The sequence below is a fragment of the Pelobates fuscus genome, chromosome 7 (assembly GCF_036172605.1).
Source record: "Pelobates fuscus isolate aPelFus1 chromosome 7, aPelFus1.pri, whole genome shotgun sequence".
NCBI classification, from domain to species: domain Eukaryota; kingdom Metazoa; phylum Chordata; class Amphibia; order Anura; family Pelobatidae; genus Pelobates; species Pelobates fuscus.
In genome coordinates this window covers 113,103,424-113,123,837 of record NC_086323.1, presented here as the reverse complement: position 1 = coordinate 113,123,837, position 20,414 = coordinate 113,103,424, and the positions used below count along the sequence as shown (strand labels likewise).

General features: G+C 39.8%; 1 protein-coding gene across 1 annotated transcript in view; it reads left to right on the top strand.

Moving 5' to 3' along the window:
- Positions 1–20,414, top strand: part of BAIAP2L2 (BAR/IMD domain containing adaptor protein 2 like 2) — a 49,851-nt gene that overhangs the window by 11,395 nt on the left and 18,042 nt on the right. The window contains exons 4-10 of the mRNA XM_063427434.1: positions 3,963–4,024; positions 6,840–6,911; positions 7,859–7,975; positions 8,198–8,344; positions 13,046–13,162; positions 14,189–14,255; positions 15,865–16,099. Of these exons, the coding sequence (XP_063283504.1) occupies positions 3,963–4,024; positions 6,840–6,911; positions 7,859–7,975; positions 8,198–8,344; positions 13,046–13,162; positions 14,189–14,255; positions 15,865–16,099 (817 nt within the window). The remainder of the gene's footprint in view (positions 1–3,962; positions 4,025–6,839; positions 6,912–7,858; positions 7,976–8,197; positions 8,345–13,045; positions 13,163–14,188; positions 14,256–15,864; positions 16,100–20,414) is intronic.

The following is a 20,414-nucleotide window of genomic DNA, read 5'->3' as shown; positions in this document are numbered from 1 at the left end:
AGTGTGTACAAACATTAAGGAAAACCGCTTAAATTGTTTACAAGTATTATATTTATATTTAAATCATATATATTTATTATTTTTGCCAATTTCTGTTATATTATAAAGTGGAAATTAATTTTTGGCATAATCATCTTCTTACATTTGACTAAGTCTTCAACAAGAACCAAATTAAACAAAGTGTAAAGTGAGATGATTCACCCTTATGAAAAGGTGATCCCAAGAATTAGAGCAGATGAATTTGTCATTCCACCTTGCAAGGCCTATTTGGGACTGGGAGCTAGAATTATGAATTAATGTGTTGATTCATATCTTTACAGGTTTATAAAGGGGCACTTTTTTTGTAAGGAGTGGGTGACTTATACCTTTTTAAAATCATGAACTTGGATTTGCTGAAAAAAGTTGATTCTGAGATATAAGATTGAATGAGCATATGGCTGGCAGTCTAAAAGATCCAAGTGAATTTGGTGCTATGATAGATTTAAGGAACCACCTGTCTTAGACAAGGAGATGTAGATTTTGGATCATGCATCATAGTTTTAATTCACAGATTGGGCAGTAGGTTAGGCTTCAGCAAACTGAAAGGTTTGCATCTAGCTTTATCGTAAAATAAAGTGCAGTTAGTCTTCCTGTTGCTCTCTGATGCTCTTCTTCTGTTTGTTCGGCCATGTTAGTTCTAATACTTACTTGTGCCAGTAAAACGTCAAGGAACACTAAAGCATTCGGAATAAAAACCTATATTTCTAATGCTTTAGTGTATCCGTCCCTAGTTACAATAGATATATATATTTATTTATTTATTTATTTATTTTTAAAAATTTTTTTAATTAATTAAAAAAAAAATGATTTATCAGTTTTGGCTTTCATTATGTCAATACACATTCTTAAAATATTAATATTAATTTTTTAAATACTATTTTTCTATATTTTATTAATACATTTAAATATGGACAAAGTCAAAACAAATGCAACAAAATATGATTAATCAACCAGCACAGCTCTTATTAACATACAAGAGAAAATGTGGCACTAATGCCATTGAAATAAAAAGCAGGTATATTTATATTTTAGTTGTGTATATGTGTGTAATCCACATCATCCGTGATATTTCCTAATATTAGTAGAGTGAAATAATGCCATACAGAGTGTGTGTGAGGTGGGTAGAAATAAAATTTCCAATGTTCTGTATCATCAGCACAAAATTATCCTAGTACAATGAATGTAGGCAGAGAGACTGGGCTGGAGGCCAATTGAATTCAGAAGATGTTGGGTAGTTCTACTAGAAACATGAGTCATATTGTCCCTGTGTAGCAACTAGAATGTGGAGGAGACTAGTCATGTTTTCATTTTAAACTAAGTGTAGTATCTTTGCCAGCTTCATTTTATTGCAGGTGGACTTTAAATCAAATCTTTGTAATACAAAGTAGTGTGTAAATATGTATTTGTAAACAATTCTAATTATTTCCTTTATGACATTTTTATATCTGCTCCTGCGGTGCAAAACAAAATACCCCTTTTACCTCCCTCACCACTTATTCCTCTCTGTGTTGTGATTTGCCACGTGTTGAAAATAATTGTCTTTAGGCAACATATCTGTGCTGTTTCCTTTTGTTCATTGAACATTATGATACATAAGAAAGTATTGTAAAGTACGCAGGTGATGATAAAAATGTGACTTTGCATGGAATAACATTTCAGTCAGACACTGTAAAAGCAATTTTTTTTTCTCATATAGAAGTTGTTTCTTTTCTTTCTATAATTTTTTTTTCTTACTTTCTCACCACCTTCTCAGTCTTTATTGTTGGCATCACAATAATTATTACAAGGATTTTTTCCTCTGGCTGAGGTGCATGTATCTGACTATCATAACATAAAACAAGTGGAAAAGAGAGCTCTATAGTTAGGGTGGCACTCACTGGTGCTTAGGGAGCTTAGTCTAGTAATGACGTTGCTGTTTTTATAGTACCATCTGCCGCTCCCAAGATGCACATGATGCCAAGTTATCAGTTTGGCTGTCATTCATCATGTGATGTAATCAATAAACATTCAAAGCCTCCTTTTTGCTTGTTGTTAACCTCACAATCTCAGCATATTGATCTCAAGATTGTGTTGTTAATGACAACAAGCGAAGTGGATCCCAGTTTTAAGTTGATAATGATTTCTATCTTTGTTTTCAATGCAATCCCAACCAACAAATGTCCATTTTCTGTTGGTGACACCACCAAACATGAAATACTGGCGAAATTCAGAAGCTAAAACAAACAAATATTTTACTTGAGACCTACATTAGAAGTAAATTATAAAAACATTTTATTTGCTCATATTTGCACACCACCGCTTATGGGTTTCTGGTGCTGGTAGCGGAAGACAACCAGTTGTGCCAGTGGTACCAGGTGTCATGATAAGTTTGTGCATGGCCTGCTGCAGAGAGAATCAGCTCTTCAATTTGTCTGATGTCTTCCACCCTGTTCATCCATTCCCTTAGCGTCAGGATCGTAGTTTGTTTCCAGTGACATGGAATAAGGCTGCATGCCGCGTTTAGCAGGTGAGGGATGACTGATTTTTTTGTAACTGCGTAATGGGAGTGTGGTGAGCTGGAGAAGATATGTTTCCAGTGTGAGTTGTAGCTTTGCGTCCGTAATGGATGAAAGGACACTATGTAGTTCCTTCCAGAAGGGTCTGATGAGAGGGCATGTCCACCATATGTGGGATAATAATCCTAGTTCCCGCCCGCATTTTCAGCATTCCGGGTCACAGTTGTTCATTATAGCAGACAGTTTTTCTGGTGTTTTGTACCAGTGGGAAATCATCTTGTATCCTGATTCCTGGAATTTTGTGCAAATCAAAGATTTGTGTAGGAGTATGGAAACGGTAGCCCACTGTTTAGCCATTGGTGGGTGTCCCAAGTCCCTCTCCCAACATTTGGTGAAGTAGGGAGAGGGGCGCCACAGTACGGGCTATTCAGCAGGCTGTACAGTAATGAGACTGCGTGTGGCGGCGGTGGAGGTCGGGCACAGATGGCTTCAAATGCGGTGAGAGTTCTTGAGGCTGAGGCCAGATTGGGAATGCTCTTCAAGAATCTCACCAGTTGGTGATACTGGAATACAAACACATTTTTATGTATTTTCTTATTAACGTAAACTGAATAATTGAAAGTCTGTACAGAGAGGGGATAGTGAGTTATATATAAGTAATGTGTTCATGAATGGCACATTCATCTTCTATTTCCAATGGCTCCCGGGCTGATTTATTTGTTGTAAGAAGACAAAAAGGTGAGTGAGGTAAAGTTCCTCATTCACAAATTGCCGCAGCTCCAAAATTAAATAAACATAGATATACTTATCCATATAATGCTTATTGCAGTTTAGTAAATGCAAAAACAGGGTAACCTTCTTGGTGCTGGAATCCTCCCAGTAATCAAATGGTACCTCACAAAGAAAAAGTTTGTTGGTCTGCACTCATGGGTAATCCTCAAAAATACATAAGAAAGCAATCGTAGAAAATAATGCTCTTAAATGCTATTATTTAAGTAAAAAAAAATGAATACATATGGCAAAACACTAAGACAGCAGTCCTCATGTATGCTATATTGGTCCAAGCATATAGTGATGAAGAAATAAAAAAACGTGAATAATTAAAAACGCAAGGGATCCAAAACCTGAGCGCAGAAGCACCTGCAGCTGCTGTACAGGGGAGAGACCACCAAAGAAGCCGACCCAAAAGAAAGTTAGATAAGCCCTGGATGCGTTGCACACCACTCTTGGTGCTTTCCCAAAAGGTATTGGAAAATCCAATTGGGAGAAATGAAAATCCAATACAGTTGTTTCTATAATAAAAGATTACAGCAATAAGTGGAAAAGCCATTGAATATTTGCTATTATTTTGTAAACATACAATTCAGGTTTGCCAGATTACTACAAATTGATTATTACTAATTACTATTATTATTATTAATCCTTCAGGTCAGTTACTTATCCAGATGGCAGACAGCTGCAGAACTGCAAGTGCTGGATTGAACGTGGTGGTAAGTACTACAGTGTTTGTAATTTGAAGGAACCCAATAATTAGATAAATATAGCACTATCTAGCTTGGGAGATTTGATTTTCATTCAGGTTTTATAATTGTAAACCCTCCAGTGTCCATATACCTCTAAAACAGCAGAAGATTGTCTGGGAAGAGAGTCATCCCAAGTAGCCCTTTAAATTTCTGACCCAATAACACATTTGGCACACAAATGTCAAAAACGTCTCCATGCAGTGGCGAAATGGGTCTAAAAATATTGGTTGGCAGAAGGGGCCCACCCACAACTATAAGGCTATCATTTAATTTTAATAAGAAATTTTAAAATAATGTAAAAAGTGAAATAAAGATACCATTAAAATCTTTGTGAAAAACTAAATATTTTTTTGTTGTTACAGTGTACATATATTGTACATATTACTGGCAGTATACAGTAGGTACTAAATGTAAATACAGATTGTTATAGTTTAACTTATTATTGTTTTAATTTTTAACAAATGGATTTTTTTTTATTATAATTTACTTGGCATAAAACTATATGGCTGGGTGGGCTGTATACCTGGGTGGAGAGGGGGTGAGACGAGCACTGTGATTTGTGATGATTTATAAAATAATATAGGGTGCCCCCCAGCCATATCATGTTATTAATATTAAACACATTTTTATACAGCACCCCCATCCAGGTGTGAAGGGCCCCCGGCCATGTAATGCAATGCCGATCATCGCATAGTGTAATAAAAAAACTAATGCTAATCACTCTCAATTCACTATCACTTCAAATGCTTCCTCTGGACACAGGTTTTATATAAATAAGGAAAAAAGTCCCAGTTGCTGTTTCACAAGTTTAGATGTATTAAACCATCTGTTATATTTGTAGTTTTTATATCTACGCAATTACAAGCCAGCATGGCCATGTCATATAAATCATAGAAACAGGTAGTAATTAAAGCCAAATAAATACTTTTGACAATAAAGTGATAACTATAGATTTGGATACGATTATCTTTTGGATAAAGCATACTTTCATTCAATGTGATACCATGCCATTTTTTAAATAGATAATATACTTTAAGGGACAATCCAAGCACCACCATGTTTATAGCATGATAGCGTTGGGAATATTTGTCTGGCATGAGCACGGTACTCATTTCATGCAATAAGAGGTGTAGGGAAATTTGGATATGTTAAACCTCTGCAGTCAAATGAACTCGAGCTATCTGTGTCAGTTCAGCGGTACTGAGAGGGTCAGTGGTTACCCCAGTGCTCACAGCCTCCTATTGAATGGTGTGAAGACACAATGTGTGCTTATGCAGTATGAATATGTTGGGTGGATAATGTGGAGTGAACGTCCTAATTATGACATACCCAGTGGACAGGGTTTAGGGTGCGGGGGAATCTTCACTTGTGTGGAGTGCTCAGTGTGCTTGTAATGCCCCATTAAGTCAGTGTATAAATGTGCAAGTTAAACAGCATGCTGGGAGGGAGGATGTGCTGAATAATTAATAATATGTCTGGGCTTTCAGCATTTGTCTTCTCTAGTGCAGGGATGGCCTATTAAAAAGAATCCCAAGTAATTACAACTCACATGGTTGCTTCCCTTTCATATGGCAAAGCATACTGGGAGTTGTAGTTGTCAAACATTGGGGTTCCTTTTTATAGGCCATCCCTGCACTAGGAAATACAGGAGCTGGAAGCCCAGACATTATTATGAATTATTCAGCACATGCTCTCTCCCAGGGTGCGGAGTGTGTGACGTGGCAGTATAGCAGATATATTATTAATAAATACATGGTATAGAATTAAGGTACCATGGGATATAGATTGTTTGAAAGCACCAGTGGCCCATGATGTTTAACTGGGGATACACCCTTTGGACAAACTTGTTTTAAAGGAATTCTTCAGGCGGAAAATGAAACCCTTTTATCGATATCAGACATTAAAAATGGCATTTCTAAAGAATCCAAGAACATCAAGTGGTTAAGAAAATCTATTGGTTTCTAAAAGATCACTAAACACTCGTCCTGCTGGTTTATGGCTTATATGGTTAAGAGAACATTCATTCATTAAAAATAAAAAAAATGAAGGAGACTACATGGTAAGCTAATAGCAGCTGACAGGTAGTTTGTATTAAGTAGCTACATGGTTTTTTAATTGTATTTTTCATGAACAAAGCTACTTTCCTAGGAAAGGTATTTGTAACTTACACTGGGTAGGCTTGTATGGTACAGGTAGAGGCTAAAATTTAAATAAAAGAATTGGAGATTGGAGAATATAGGGTCGTTTCACATTTATTTCAAATAAAAGAATTGGGAGTTGGAGAATATAGGGTAGTTTCACATGTATTTCAAATAAAGACTTGAACAGATTTCTAGAGGGACTTAAAGGGGAATCTTCCTCTCTCTAAGCTGATGTCCATGTCCAAACAGCCGAACTTATAATATAATTGACCCGGAGCCAAGGTGATGTCAGAGGTGCATACTGCTGTAGATCTCCACATTTAATTTAATTTTTAGAAAACACACACACACTCTCTCTCATCACAGGAAGTGATAGTTCCCCTTTAATGTCCACTTCCTTTCTTTAGTCCGTTACATTCATGACATAAAGATAATGTGTAATACACCTGCAAGAACTGGGAAGTGGAATTGCACAATCATCAACATTCTCGTTTAAAATATAAGAAGTGAAGCTGAAAATATAGAATGTGATGCGAAGTATAATTAACTTTTTAATTAACTCTTTGCACCAAGTACATCTTGTGACAATGGAATGGCTATAGATAGATAAATAACAATGTCATATTTATGTGTTTATCTAGTTTCAGACATTGCATGGAGAGATAATTCAACAAATGGACAAGAACACCAAACTGGATGTGCAGTTTATACATGTATGTATATATAGTGGGTGGCCAAAATAACAGAAACAAAAACAATATATTCATATATTCGCATTAAAGCCGTGGACTTATATTTTGTAGTTAGAACAGCCTCAAATGTTCTTGGAATGCCATTATGAATGCTGAAGTGTTTAGTTGGATATTAACAACGTTCTTCAAGATGCAGATCCTCCAGTTTATTGAGGAATAATGAAGTCATAAATAAATCCACTCTAGACCCCATCATATGCTATAATGGTTCGATAATGTTTGGATCTGGTGTGTGAGAAGTCAGTGGAACGTCTTTGTCGTTATCCTTTTGTTCATATGAAATGACTTAGAATTTGTTTCGATATACGTACAAGGCTATCATTATCATGTGGCCACTCCACGAGGAGGCAGTGTTGGTACCATACCTGGCGCTGTGAAATTGCTTTAAATTTCTTGATGGTTATAACATGTCTCTGACTTCCACAAGATGGCTGTCCATACTTTTATGGTTCCCCCTGTTTCGGTTATAAACTTAATGGTTTGAAATTGTCATTTGACTTTCTTCAGTTATAAACCAATACAGGTATATACTATAACTTGAAAGACAACCCCTAAGACCATGTTATATTTCTTATATTTTCTGTTGTTCATATTTTTTTCCTTATCCTGTGCCAGTGGCCACTTTTTATGATAATTATTAGAGACTTTTTTTGCTGCGCCGCCCTTCATTTAGATTGGAATGTCCTCCTACTAATCACCACAACTCACCTTTGTGCTTTTTCGATTATGTTTCTTTTCTTTAATTCCTTCGTTCTTCACAAGTCTATTCTTAATGATATCATTATATTAACTTCTTTTTTTTTTTTTTTCTAAGCTTGGTTTGAATTTTGTATCTGTTACCTTTACGTATAATTTACAAAACAAAATGGCAGATTGTCCAAATAATAATAAATAATAATCACCAACAGGACAGCCAGACTCGTTATGAGATGGAGTATCGCCAAAGAGCAGCCACTCTTGATAAGTGTATGACAGAGGCCTGGCGAATGGAGAGACAGAAAGATCGCAACTGGAGAGAAATGAAGGTGAGCTTGCGGTAATGAACTGTTGAAATATCTCATTAACATTTTGTATATTATCCTTTGTTGCATGTTTTGCGTAATGTCTTATCTTTATACCTGTCTGCCTACGTCAGGTTTACTTGTTTGTACTGTCTCTCATTTCCGATTTGCTCTAACTTTGCTGAACTGTTTCTCAAACTGTACTGGCTTGTGTCTTGACTTTCCCCTTTGTACTCTATTGAATAGGAGAATGTAAGCATGTTGCATTCGGACATGCTATCTTTTGTCAAAGAGAGCCAGCGAGCAGCAGAACTGGAGGAGAAGCGTAGGTACCGTTTCCTTGCTGAGCGGCAATGGTTGTTGTGTAGTTCCTTCTTCCAATATCACAACCGGGTAAGTGGTCCACATTGACACTGATTACATATATAGAGTCTTGTATGCATGTATACTATTACAAAAAGCATTAAAAGTCGACAAGGATCTACATTGCTCCAAAATCTATACCTACTTATTTCTAAAATCAGATTGCTTTACATAGGTGTTTAAAGGGACACTATAGTCACCAAAACCACTACAGCTTAATGTAAAGGTTCTGGTGTCGATAACTTGTCCCTACAGGCTTTTCAATGTTCTCTTGTTCCCTGCTTTTCTTTTTTTTTTTTATAATTTAAAGTTTATTTACTTTTTTTAGAGGTAATTAACAATGGGGAAGGTAGGGTACAGAAATAAAAGGGTGAGTGGGTAGGGGAAAGACAGGTTATAGATATTCACAATTATACATATGCGGCTGGGTACATTTCACACTTGTCTACACTGTTCACTGCCGACTGGGGGTCATCAGTGCCCGGAACCCATTTTTTCTACAGCGTTTTACAGAATATCACATAAGCGCCCATTACCTGGTTGCAATTGGGTGTTCATTTATGAATGTGTGGTGTTAGTGGTTTCCCTTGCCTTTATCTAGGAGCATGGAGTACCCAATTCTATTTTTTGTGGGGTGTCTAACCGTGGAGATGGTAATACTTTACGTAGTAGTTTGGCTACCTCCTTCCAGAATGTTTTAAGTATGGTGCACGACCACCAAATGTGTAACATCGTTCCCGCCTCACTCCCACACCTCCAGCATTTGTTACTACTGTTGGGCCACATCTTATGTAGTCTATCCGGCACTAGATACCAACGGTACATTATTTTACGTTGTAGTTCCAGATGCGTATTGCATGCTGTGAGCCCCTTGTGCGCCGAGTATGCGGCCTCCCATGTGTCGTCTGGAATTGTTAGCCCCAACTCTAGATGCCATGCCGCTTTTATCCTGTGTAGTGAGTGTGCTTGGGACCTGACTAGCTTCTGATATCCACATGAGAGAGTTTTTCTAAGGTTTGTCGTGCCCACACAGTGGTTCCCTGCTTTTCAATGTAAATGCTGCCTTTTCCGAGAAAAAACTGTTTTTACATTGCTGCCTAGTAACACCCCAAATGGCAGTCACTCAGACGGTCACTAGAGGTCTTTCCTAGTCCAGTGTTGCACAGTATGCAGCACCTACATTCAATGTCTCCACTCTCTGTTTCTATTTCTGACACTTTAGTGTTCATTAAAGGTCAAAGTCTTAACATTTAGCTTTTACCATTTGTAAGTAGATTCTTATAAAAATACAGATGGTGGATGTATTTGAATAAAATAATTTCCCATAAACTATACTTCTCCCACACATTTGAGAATCAAAGAAATGTTATACACATACACAATCCACACATTTCTCTATATTAATAGGAGAAGACAAAATAAAGGTAAAATAAAAGTAATGGAATGATGAAACTTGTGGCCATCATGATCTGTGAGTAGGTGGCTCTCCAGTTTTGAATATAATAGATTTCAAGGTAGAAAGGTTTGCCTCCCCTCGCCCTTGAAAGGGTGTTAAGTGCATCTTATTCATATTTTAGTAATGGTTAGGGGCCTGACTCTGCATTTGAATTCTAAATTTTAGACTTGGCACTCTTTACTTCAGATGCCTGTGCAAACTTCAAAGTTACAAAAGTTCCATTTGTTAATAGTTCAAGACTCCAACAACTTCTCCTGACAATAAATGGTATACTTCCATATTAATTGTGGCTCTAAAAGACAGATGATCCGATTCTTAATATGACAGCTTGAGGCTTCTGCTTTTAGAACCAGTCGTGGTGGTAGGAGTATGAGAAGCCTTTCTGCTTGAAACACTGCACATCCAGATGTATTTGAAGTAGTGTGCCAGGGGCTAGTTGCACCCGTGACCCACTTGACTTTGGCTTAATATCAATTCTGTGCAAAAAAATGTATGTAGTCAGGGATTGCTTTGATCTCTTTTTCCTCCCATTTCATTGAATGCCTCCTTGATGACCCCACTTCCTCATTTTTTAAAAATATCTCCTCCCCTGTTCACCCTCACTCCCTCCTCTTACCAGCTCAGAGTGCGCACATGGTCTCTTGCCAGTTAAATGATCTGATCAAATGCTTCTCAATGAGAAGCATTTGATTTGATTGGACCATGCGAGGAGTTGCGGTGTCAGAAGAGGCATGGAAACCAACATGGTGGGCTTCACCCGGCGCTGTATTTCAGGCAAGTTTATTACTGTCTGTTTTGGTTAAATTTACCCATTAAAGGAGGGAGGGCAAGTCAGTAATGCTGAGTAAAATAAATGATCACAAAAATTTTAATTTTCAACAATGATTGTTAATTGTATTAGGGAATGAGACATCTGAGAGAAAAACATGTTTGACTCCTTACTGTAGGACGACAGTACATTCTGAATATGGAGCAAATCATGGCTTCCTACATCAAACATATCTTATTAATTCCTTCTTACTTACCTATAGGTCTGTTCACCATAAAGGGACACTATAGTTACTAGAACAACTACAGCTTATTGCATTTGTTCTGGTGAGTAAAATCAATCTCTTCAGGTTTTTTGCAGTAAACACTGTATTTTCAGAGAAAAGGCAGTGTTTATATTGCAGCCTAGGGATAACTCCACTGGCCACTCCACAGATGGCTGCTAAAGGGTGCTTCCTGTGGCAGTGCAGCACTGCCATTTAGTGTCTCCACCCTCTGCATGGAGACACTGAACTTTCCTCATGGGGATGCATTGATTCAATTGCTATGGGAAAGCATTGTGATTGACTGAGAAGAATCACTTCTGATGATGTCAGCCAAGGAGGCAGATCAGGGGCAGAGCCAGCACCAAAAGACGGAAATAATGGTACAATTTTACTATATTTAGGGTGATAAGTGGGGTTAGATGGTGTTTTTAACACTATAGGGTCAGGAATACATTTGTGTTCCTTTAACTCTACCATTTCCCAGGGCCGCATTGAAACCTTCTTTCTTAATGCTTTATTTCTTCTTCCCCATTTCTTCTTCATCTATTATCCCACATTGTCTCTCCCCCTTTTCTTTTACATCTGGCTTTCTGCTTCAATACTTTTTCTTCCTCTTTTTTCTTTTGCTATATTACTCTTACTTTGCCTGTGTGCGCACTATACATTGCTCAGCCACAATATTAAAACCACTGACAAGTGATGTGAATAAATTTGATTATATCGTTACAATGGCACCTGTCAAGGGGTAGGATATGTAAGGCAGCAAGTGACAGTCGGTTCTTGAATTTTATGTGTTGGAAGGAAAATGGGCAAGTGAAAACATCTGAGTAATGTTTTGGGTCAGTGCATCTACAAAATGACAAGTCTTGTGGAGTGTTCCCAGTATGCAGTGGTTATTACCTACCAAAAGTGGTGCAAAGAAGGTCAACTGAATAACCGGCATCAGGGTCATGGGCGCCCAAGGCACATTGATGCTCGTGGGGAGTGCAGGATAGCTTGTCTGGTCCGACCACACAAGAGCTACTGTAGTTAAAATTACTAAAATACTTAATGCTGACCATGATAGAAAGGCATAGCATGATGGCCCCTATCAACCACTGAAAGAGCCTTCAATAGGGACATGAGCTTCAGAAATGGACGATGAAGCAATGGAAGAATGTTGCCTAGTCTGATTAATCACATTTTTGTTTAGATCAGGTGGATGGCTGAGTGCGTATGTGTTGTTTACCTGGGGATGAGATGGCTGGAGGATGCACTAGGGAGAGGGCAGGCCGGCAGAGGAAGTGTTATGCTCTGGGCAAAGTTCTGTTGGCCCATAAAACAAGGAAAAAACAAGGGCAGCACTACAAAATATTAGTGTGCACAACCAGTTTTACCAGAGTTTATGGAAGAACAGAAATAGAATTCAGATGTTTCGGGTACTTCCCTTTATTAATGCATGTCCCATTTGTAGCGCTAACCTCATTTTTTCCTTGTTTTTTTTTTTTATTTGCTCTACCCTGTTTGGAGCTACAGTGGGAGGTGCATGCAGCACAATAGGAACTTTTGATTTTTTTCCTTTGCTATTTAGGTACTGCAGTAACCTCTATCTCTATTTTATGACCACAATGTTCTGCTTCATTTGTCCTGGCATTCATGTGAATGTTACTTTGACGCGTACCATCTGCCTAGGGATTGTTGCAGACCATGTACACCCCTTCAGGGCAGTGGTGTTCCCTGATGGCTGTGGCCTCTTTCAGCAAGATAATGCACCCTGTCACACAGCAAAAATTGTTCAGGAATGGTTTGAGGTACATGACAAAGAATTCAGGGTGTTGCCCGTGTCTCCAAATTCACCAGATCTTAATCCACTTGAGCATCTATGGGATGTGCTGGAACAACAAATCTAATCCATGAAGGCCCCACCTCGCAACTTGCAGACATTAGGATCTGCTGTGCATGTCTTGGTGCCAAAGACCACGGGACATGTTCAGAGGTCTTGTGCCTCGACACATCAGAGCTGTTTTGGCAACACAAAGGGAACCTACACAGTATTAGGCTGGTGGTTTTTAAAGGTGTGAATGATCAGTGTATTCTGAGCAGGTAGGTTCAGTAATAATTTTCTGTTTTTGTATTGAGATTGGTTACTAAATGGGTAGCTTGTCAATAATGTTCGCATAGTGTTCTTTGCTCATTTATGCACCCCCATTACATTTTGTACTCTGCAAAATATCTAAGAAAATACCATGGTCTGTATTTCAGGCACAGGGTGTGTTGCAGAGCAGAGTACCTACATGGAAGGAGCAGATTGACGCTAGCAGAAACCAAGGCCAACAACCTACTCAGTATGTTCCCAACAGACAAACCCCTAGCCCGATGGTAAGAGACTTCTTCTTTATACAAGATTGTGGGTTCAGTTCTGGCATAAACTTGATTTCTAGCTTTATAGATAAATAATAATTTTTTAGATATTTGTCGCATATTGTGTTTGTTTCTTTGCCGACATTTCTGGTGCCTATATTATATTACTGTAATGCGTCAATACGGTATGAAACAACATCAGTGCAGTGAAGCTAAGGTCCCCTTTTATATCCCCGAAATCACTCCAATCCACTAAAACTTTTCTTACTGGAGGTATTGGTGACTTCCTGGTTTTATAATGAAAGTAATAGTTACAAACCCAAAGCCAAAAGAGAAAAGCTTATGCATTGATGGTGTGAAGCTCTCCCAGAATATACCCTCAACTAACGCAGAAGTAACTTTTGCATTAGCCTGTCCAATTTTAGGCAGCAATGATAGGCATAGAATCTTTAGATAACACATTCCCAGCACTCCCAGCCTATTGTTGCTACAAACATTTTCACAAGCTAGTCTGGAAATGCAATTAAGACATTAGCTGAGCGGAAAGACTGTAGACGTCCACCGTCCACTGTCACTTTGCTTCATAACCATATAGCTCATTGTAGTGGTTCCGGTGCTTATAATGGTCATTTAAATACATGGACAAGTAATTACAGAACTGTTCAAAATGGCTCTAGGTTTACCTTTGCACTAATGTTAGAGTAGTGACATTATTATATTAAGCTAGCTGGTATCTGCATTCCAGTGCAGTGTGCCCTCCCAGTGCTGTTAAGGAGGCAGGTTGTGAAATAGAGGTACATTGTTGTACCCCATTCAGTCATGGTATGATCCATTATAAATGTCACGCATCTTGATAGCATTGCTACTAGGACACTTAACATTTTGATACGAATATTTTAACCACAATGTTTTTAAAGTGAGCTTCGCTTTTATACATATATTTTGAGGCACCACTCTAAGTACTGTTATTAAGATGCATTTTATTACATAAAGATTTGTATGCGGAGATATTTAACTCTTTGTTTGACATCCTGTCTCTACCAGACTGAAGTGAGAGGCTCTTCACGTTTTGATTCCAGCCATAGGGGTGTACAGAGAACACCATCAAACGGTGAGCAGCAGTTTATGGCATTTTGCATATTTAATGTCTTGTCATTGTGTCTGATAATTTTAGTTATTTTTTTTAGTTTTTTTTTTTTATATTCTTTATTTTTTGATGTGCATGAAACTTACACTCAAGCAATGAATGCCACTACAGCGATAAAACAGATATAAATGAGTATATAGCAGTAACACATGCATGGCATTCTGTGGGGCTGCACAATTTTATAATTTTAAGTTAAACAGGCGAGATTAACATGCCTAAAATTGTGTTAGATAACAAGGTAAAATATAGGTAGAGACAAATAGACATGTAGGCAGGATTCTATTTGTGCAATTAAGACAGCATAAAGGGTGATGCGTAATAAACATGTTATCTATGTCAGTATCATATTATCAATTATGTCAATAATAGCTTATAGCTTGTACACTCTTTAAAATTACCACTGGGGCTAAGTACCATTTCTATAAAGCCACCATTTTGAAAGGAAAATAAAGATTAAAGACAACAGGTTGAAAGCAAATAAAAGATTAGAACAAGCTGGTGGGCAAGCAATCAGATTGTGAGCTGTAGGCCTCTAGGCAGCAGGAGTCCCCAGTTATCCGATTCCCGATATTGGGAGGTCTTTGAAGGCAGCTGGAGGGCAGCGACCACAGGCACAAGTGCGGGCACCCCTGGACCCCCTCCAGTTGGTTGTTTCTCCTTCAGGTCTAGGACTTCCAAGGGTGTGCGCTACATGAAGGGTGACGACTCCGCTTGGATTAAGAGCCAGGTGAGTAGCGGGTGAGTTGGGTACCTGTCTTTCGGCCATGAGGTGTCCTTCCCGAATTCCTCCACAAACGCAGTCTTGCAGCAGGTACTCTATTCAAAGCAGGCTTTGGTCACTGCGGTCGGGTAGGTCGTGAGACACGGACTTGAGCGTGTCTCCGCACTAGTAGCTTGCTTGTGTCCCAGCTCCTCCGGTCTCTTTCAGGCAGTAAAGGATGTGTTGCTGCCATACGCTTCTCCAGTTGGGCCCAAAATTGCTCAAAGATTGATGCAGCCTCAACAGTATGCGACTGGAATGATCTTGTAGTTGTGAGCTGCACTGTGTCAGGCTCCACGGCCAAGGTAGAGTTGTCTCGGCTATTGTGTATGGAGCAGTCTCTTCAGAGCATGGGAACTGTATGTAGGTTAGTGCTTTTTGTGTTTATTAGCCCAGGGGGGTGGGAGAGAGTACGAGCACGTTGAGTTCAGACAGAAGGCTGTTGAGTGGCAAGAGCGGCTGCCACTCCCCGGCAAAGGCGCGTGTAAGCCGCGGATGCACACCTCAGGCATGGACCAGAGTGGTCTCCCCGGATTAGTCAAAGTGTCCCCAGTGCAGACAATACACTGTGAGGCGGAATGAGGCTCAAGATTCCAGGGTACAGCCGAGGAATCACACAAAAGTCCAGGAGCTTGTTCACCATAAGTCCTGTCGGCTTGGCGGTAAGGCTCCGCCACCCTCTTTAGTTATTTTTAAGATATCCACTGCCAGTTTTCTCTACCTATTAGTACTGACTCTTTCTTGAATGACAGTTTTATAAGCTTTAAGCTTCACTTTGTGGCTTGTTTTAATCTCTCTTGCTCTCACTTACAGGCTCAATGGGAAACGCGCAGCAACGCATGCGATCTAGTTCATTTGGCGAAGTGGCTGTAGCAGCAGTGGCGGCAGCAGCATCCAACACAGGAGGCAAGAGAGTTCAGGCGTTAGTAGATCACAACACTGGGGGAAATAGTACCCTGCTCCCCTTCTCCAAAGGAGTGATGATCACTGTGCTGGTTCCAGAAGCAAGGAATGGTTGGCTGTATGGAAGACTGGAGGGGCTTTCAACGTGAGTTAGTTTATCTTGAAAAATTTAATTATTACAATTATGGCATTGAGATGTACGGACATCTAAAAGTTACAACTATTTAACCTGCATACTTTTTTTAGACTTCAACGGTTGATGGGTGCTAGTGTGAGTAGAATTGTGCGGGAGGAACTATTACATACTTGGCAGCACAGTGCTTTGTGCCAACCCTGGGCACCAGTTAGTATGGTGTGGAACATTCTTCAAAGCTGATATTGTTTTTTGTTAAATATTACACAGTACAGTTTGGTCAAGCCTTTTGGATGTGGGATTTTGTTAATGTTAACAGAGGAACAGTCCCATTTCTGAGAATGAAAGTTCCTTGGTCCTTTAACCAATCAACACTATTAAAGGTTTACTGAGAGGAGGAAGTATGAAACACACTTGCTTCTGCAGAACACACCATGATGCTGTGGCACTGGCGAATCCGGGGGGTGGGGGGGTGGTAACGGGGCAATTGCCCCCCGACGCTCTCCCCTGCCGGCTAATGCAGGGGGGGCATTGTCCTAGCGCCAGCCCTGCCATGTGCCTTCACGGACTGGAGGGGAGGCAGGGGAGGGAGGGAGAGAGGACCCGCAGCTCCTCCATGTCCTACTCTCGCGAGCACGGAGCGTTGCAGCGGTTACCACGGCAATGCTCCGGATCTTGCGAGAGTGAACTCTAGCTCTGGAGCTACGGGCTAGAGTTCACTCTCACCACTGGGGATTCCCCTCGGACCACCAGGGATCGAGAAATGTCCCGCCTCCTCCCTCAGTAAAGGTAAGAAGAGAGGACATAAATGTATTTTATTTATTTTTTATTATAAAAAAGCCCCCCTACCCTCCTCACCACACATTCATACACTGCCATCCCATACACACACTGCCCCCCATACACACTGCCCACACACACACATACACAGCCCCCCATACACACATTGTCCTACACATTCACACATTACACCCCCACACATACACTGCACCCCTCACACACACCACTGCTCCTATGCCCTACTACAGCCCCATCTCTCAGCAGACCCCAGGTAAGTTGTCAAACTGTTCTTAAACGGTTTGACTACTTACTCTGGGAGGGGGTCCCGGCACTCCTGGCACCATAACCACTACACAGAGCTGTAGTGGTTATTGTGCATGGATTATTTCTTTAAATAATCTACAAGTGCCCCTCCCAACATCAGGCTCTGGAGTGTGTGACATTTAAAAAAAAAAAAAAGGATATTTTTCTTAAGGCAACATTAAAATGACTATCCCGCTATAAACTAGTAAAGAGAATAGGCAGCATGCAACACTTTATAGGCATATAATATAATCCTCTTGTCTCAATTTGGGGTGTAATTTCTTAAACGTTATGGTAACATGTACTGCTTTGTTTGTGTTCTTGTAATATTTTACATTAAAAAAAAACTCTTTTTTTTTTTCTTCAATTGGTTCCAGATGCAGGATGGGTTTTTCTGTTCTTATCTTTGTAAACTTTTTTATCTTCTGCATTTGAGTTATGTTTGTTCGATTCTTATCTGTGCTGTTGTTCTTCTTGTGGTTTGATGAATATATCATTCTTCTGTTGTTTTTTCCATGATGCAGTATTCATCATTTCCCCCTTAACATTGCTTTTGTGCACTTCACAGAATGTAGTTGGGAATTTTGATAGTATTTTAGCCAGGAGATTATCATATCTGAACTCCTACTGAACCAGGGTGATATTACAATATGCAATGACAATTGTGATTGCAATTTTGTAAATTGCACAGTGTGAAAGACACAAACGTTGTCTGCTTGTCTGTCTATCTAATCTCTCACCTGTCTGTCCATCTATTTATCTATCTGTATTACTGAATGATCTAGATGGTCTGACCATGTGATCAAAATGTATATTTGCTGTACATCCACACCTGGAAAGTGCTCTGGAATGTTTGTAGTATTTTATTATTCTGTAGATGAATCTACCAAAGTTTTAAAATGAATGCCATTTACTTTTTAAAGGAACACTGTAGCATTAGGACTACAAATCTGTATTCATACACTATCGTGTTCCTTTTCGTACTCCTTTATGGTTCCCTCCTACCCTCATAAAGTTTAAACAAATCAAATTTTTACTTAAATGTTTCCAGCACTGAGGTTTCCTTGATGCTGCTGACCTCTCCTACCCAATGATCCTTTTAGAGGAGTATTTGGGACCTATTATACATGCGCAGCAAATGCTGCACACACATTTAAAATTCCCCATAAGAAAGCACTGAATCAATGCTTTCTTATGGGGCTTCTGCGTCACGTGACTAAGTTTCGTTCTGTCTGTGCCGCGGAAACGTCTCTACTGGCTGTCATATTGACATCCACCAGAGGAGGACTTAACCCTGAAGTGTAAACATTGCACTTTCTTATTAAATGCAGTGCTTTACATTGCAGGATTAAGGGGCCAGGGGCAGTGCAGCAAAACCACTTCATTGAGATAAAGTGTTCTGGATCCCGATAGTGTCCCTTTAAATCTACTTGTTCGCTCTGTGCATTTTTGTTGATGTATCAAAATAGGGTTCAGTGTTGGATTTCAGCCTCCATCTACAGCAGCAGTGTGTATTTACTTTAGAAGTTCTCTATTAATTCAACTTTAATCACACACAGTATGCTGCTGTAGTCTCTAGTAGGCAATTAACAGAGCAGAAGGTCAGACATTAGAGGAACACTCCAAACACACTTTAGTGGTTATGTGCCAGTTGTGTCCTGGTACAGGGCCGGACTGGGAACAGAAAGCAGCCCTGGAAAAAAAATATTTCAGCCCTCTAATTCATTGTGTCATATAGTATGCTTGTATTGTTTATATGTATGCACTTTGAAGAAGACTTTTGTCTTACCTGCAGCCCATCGCTCTAGATGATCCATGGGTGTTACAGTGCTATAACCACCACCCTCCAGGATGCTCCCTGTCCGTTGTGACTGCCTCTGCTTGGGGACAATTCTTTAAGCAGGGAAACACTCCATGCCAATATCAGCATCAGTGTGTCAATTGTGTAATTTCAGAAAATATATATATTAAAAGAATGTCCCACATTAATAAATCACACTAGTTCAATGGCGCACACACACACACACACACACACACACACACTGACTACAGAAAAGCTCACTGACACAAAAGAGCTCACTACAGACAAGCTCACCGATAAACACAAAAGCTCTCTGACACATGCACAAGCTCACTACAGACAAGCTTACTGCCGTACACAAATTCACTGACATTCACTCAAGCACACTAGAGACAAACTCAGTGACAAACACAACCTAACTACAGACAAGCTCACCACACACACAACCTCTCTGACCAACACAAGCTTGATAATGACAAACACAGAAGTGCTCTGACCCACACAAGCTTACTGACACACAGAAGCTCTCTGATACACACACAAGCACACTACAAGCTCACTGATACACAAGCACACTACAAGCTCACTGACAAACACACAAGCACACCACAAGCTCACTGATGCACACTACAAGCTCACTGATATACACAAGCACACTACAAGCTCACTGATACACACACGCACACCACAAGCTCACTGATGCACACTACAAGCTCACTGATACACACAAGCACACTACAAGCTCACTGATACACACACGCACACCACAAGCTCACTGATGCACACTACAAGCTCACTGATACACACACAAGCACACTACAAGCTCACAGATATACACACAAGCTCACTGACAAACACACAAGCTCACTGATACACACACAAGCACACTACAAGCTCACTGATACACAAGCACACTACAAGCTCACTGACAAACACACAAGCACACCACAAGCTCACTGATGCACACTACAAGCTCACTGATATACACAAGCACACTACAAGCTCACTGATACACACAAGCACACCACAAGCTCACGTATATACACACAAGCACACCACAAGCTCACTGACAAACACACAAGCTTACTGATACACAAGCACACAACAAGCACACCACAAGCTCACTGATGCACACTAGAAGCTCACTGATATACACAAGCACACTACAAGCTCACTGATACACACCACAAGCTCACTGATATACACATGCACACCAGAAGCTCACTGAAGCACACCACAAGCTCACTGATACACACACAAGCACACCACAAGCTCACTGATGCACACTACAAGCTCACTGATTTACACAAGCACACCACAAGCTCACTGATGCACACTACAAGCTCACTAATATACGCATGCACACTACAAGCTCACTGATACACACCACAAGCTCACTGAGCATACCACAAGCTCACTGATACACACACAAGCACACCACAA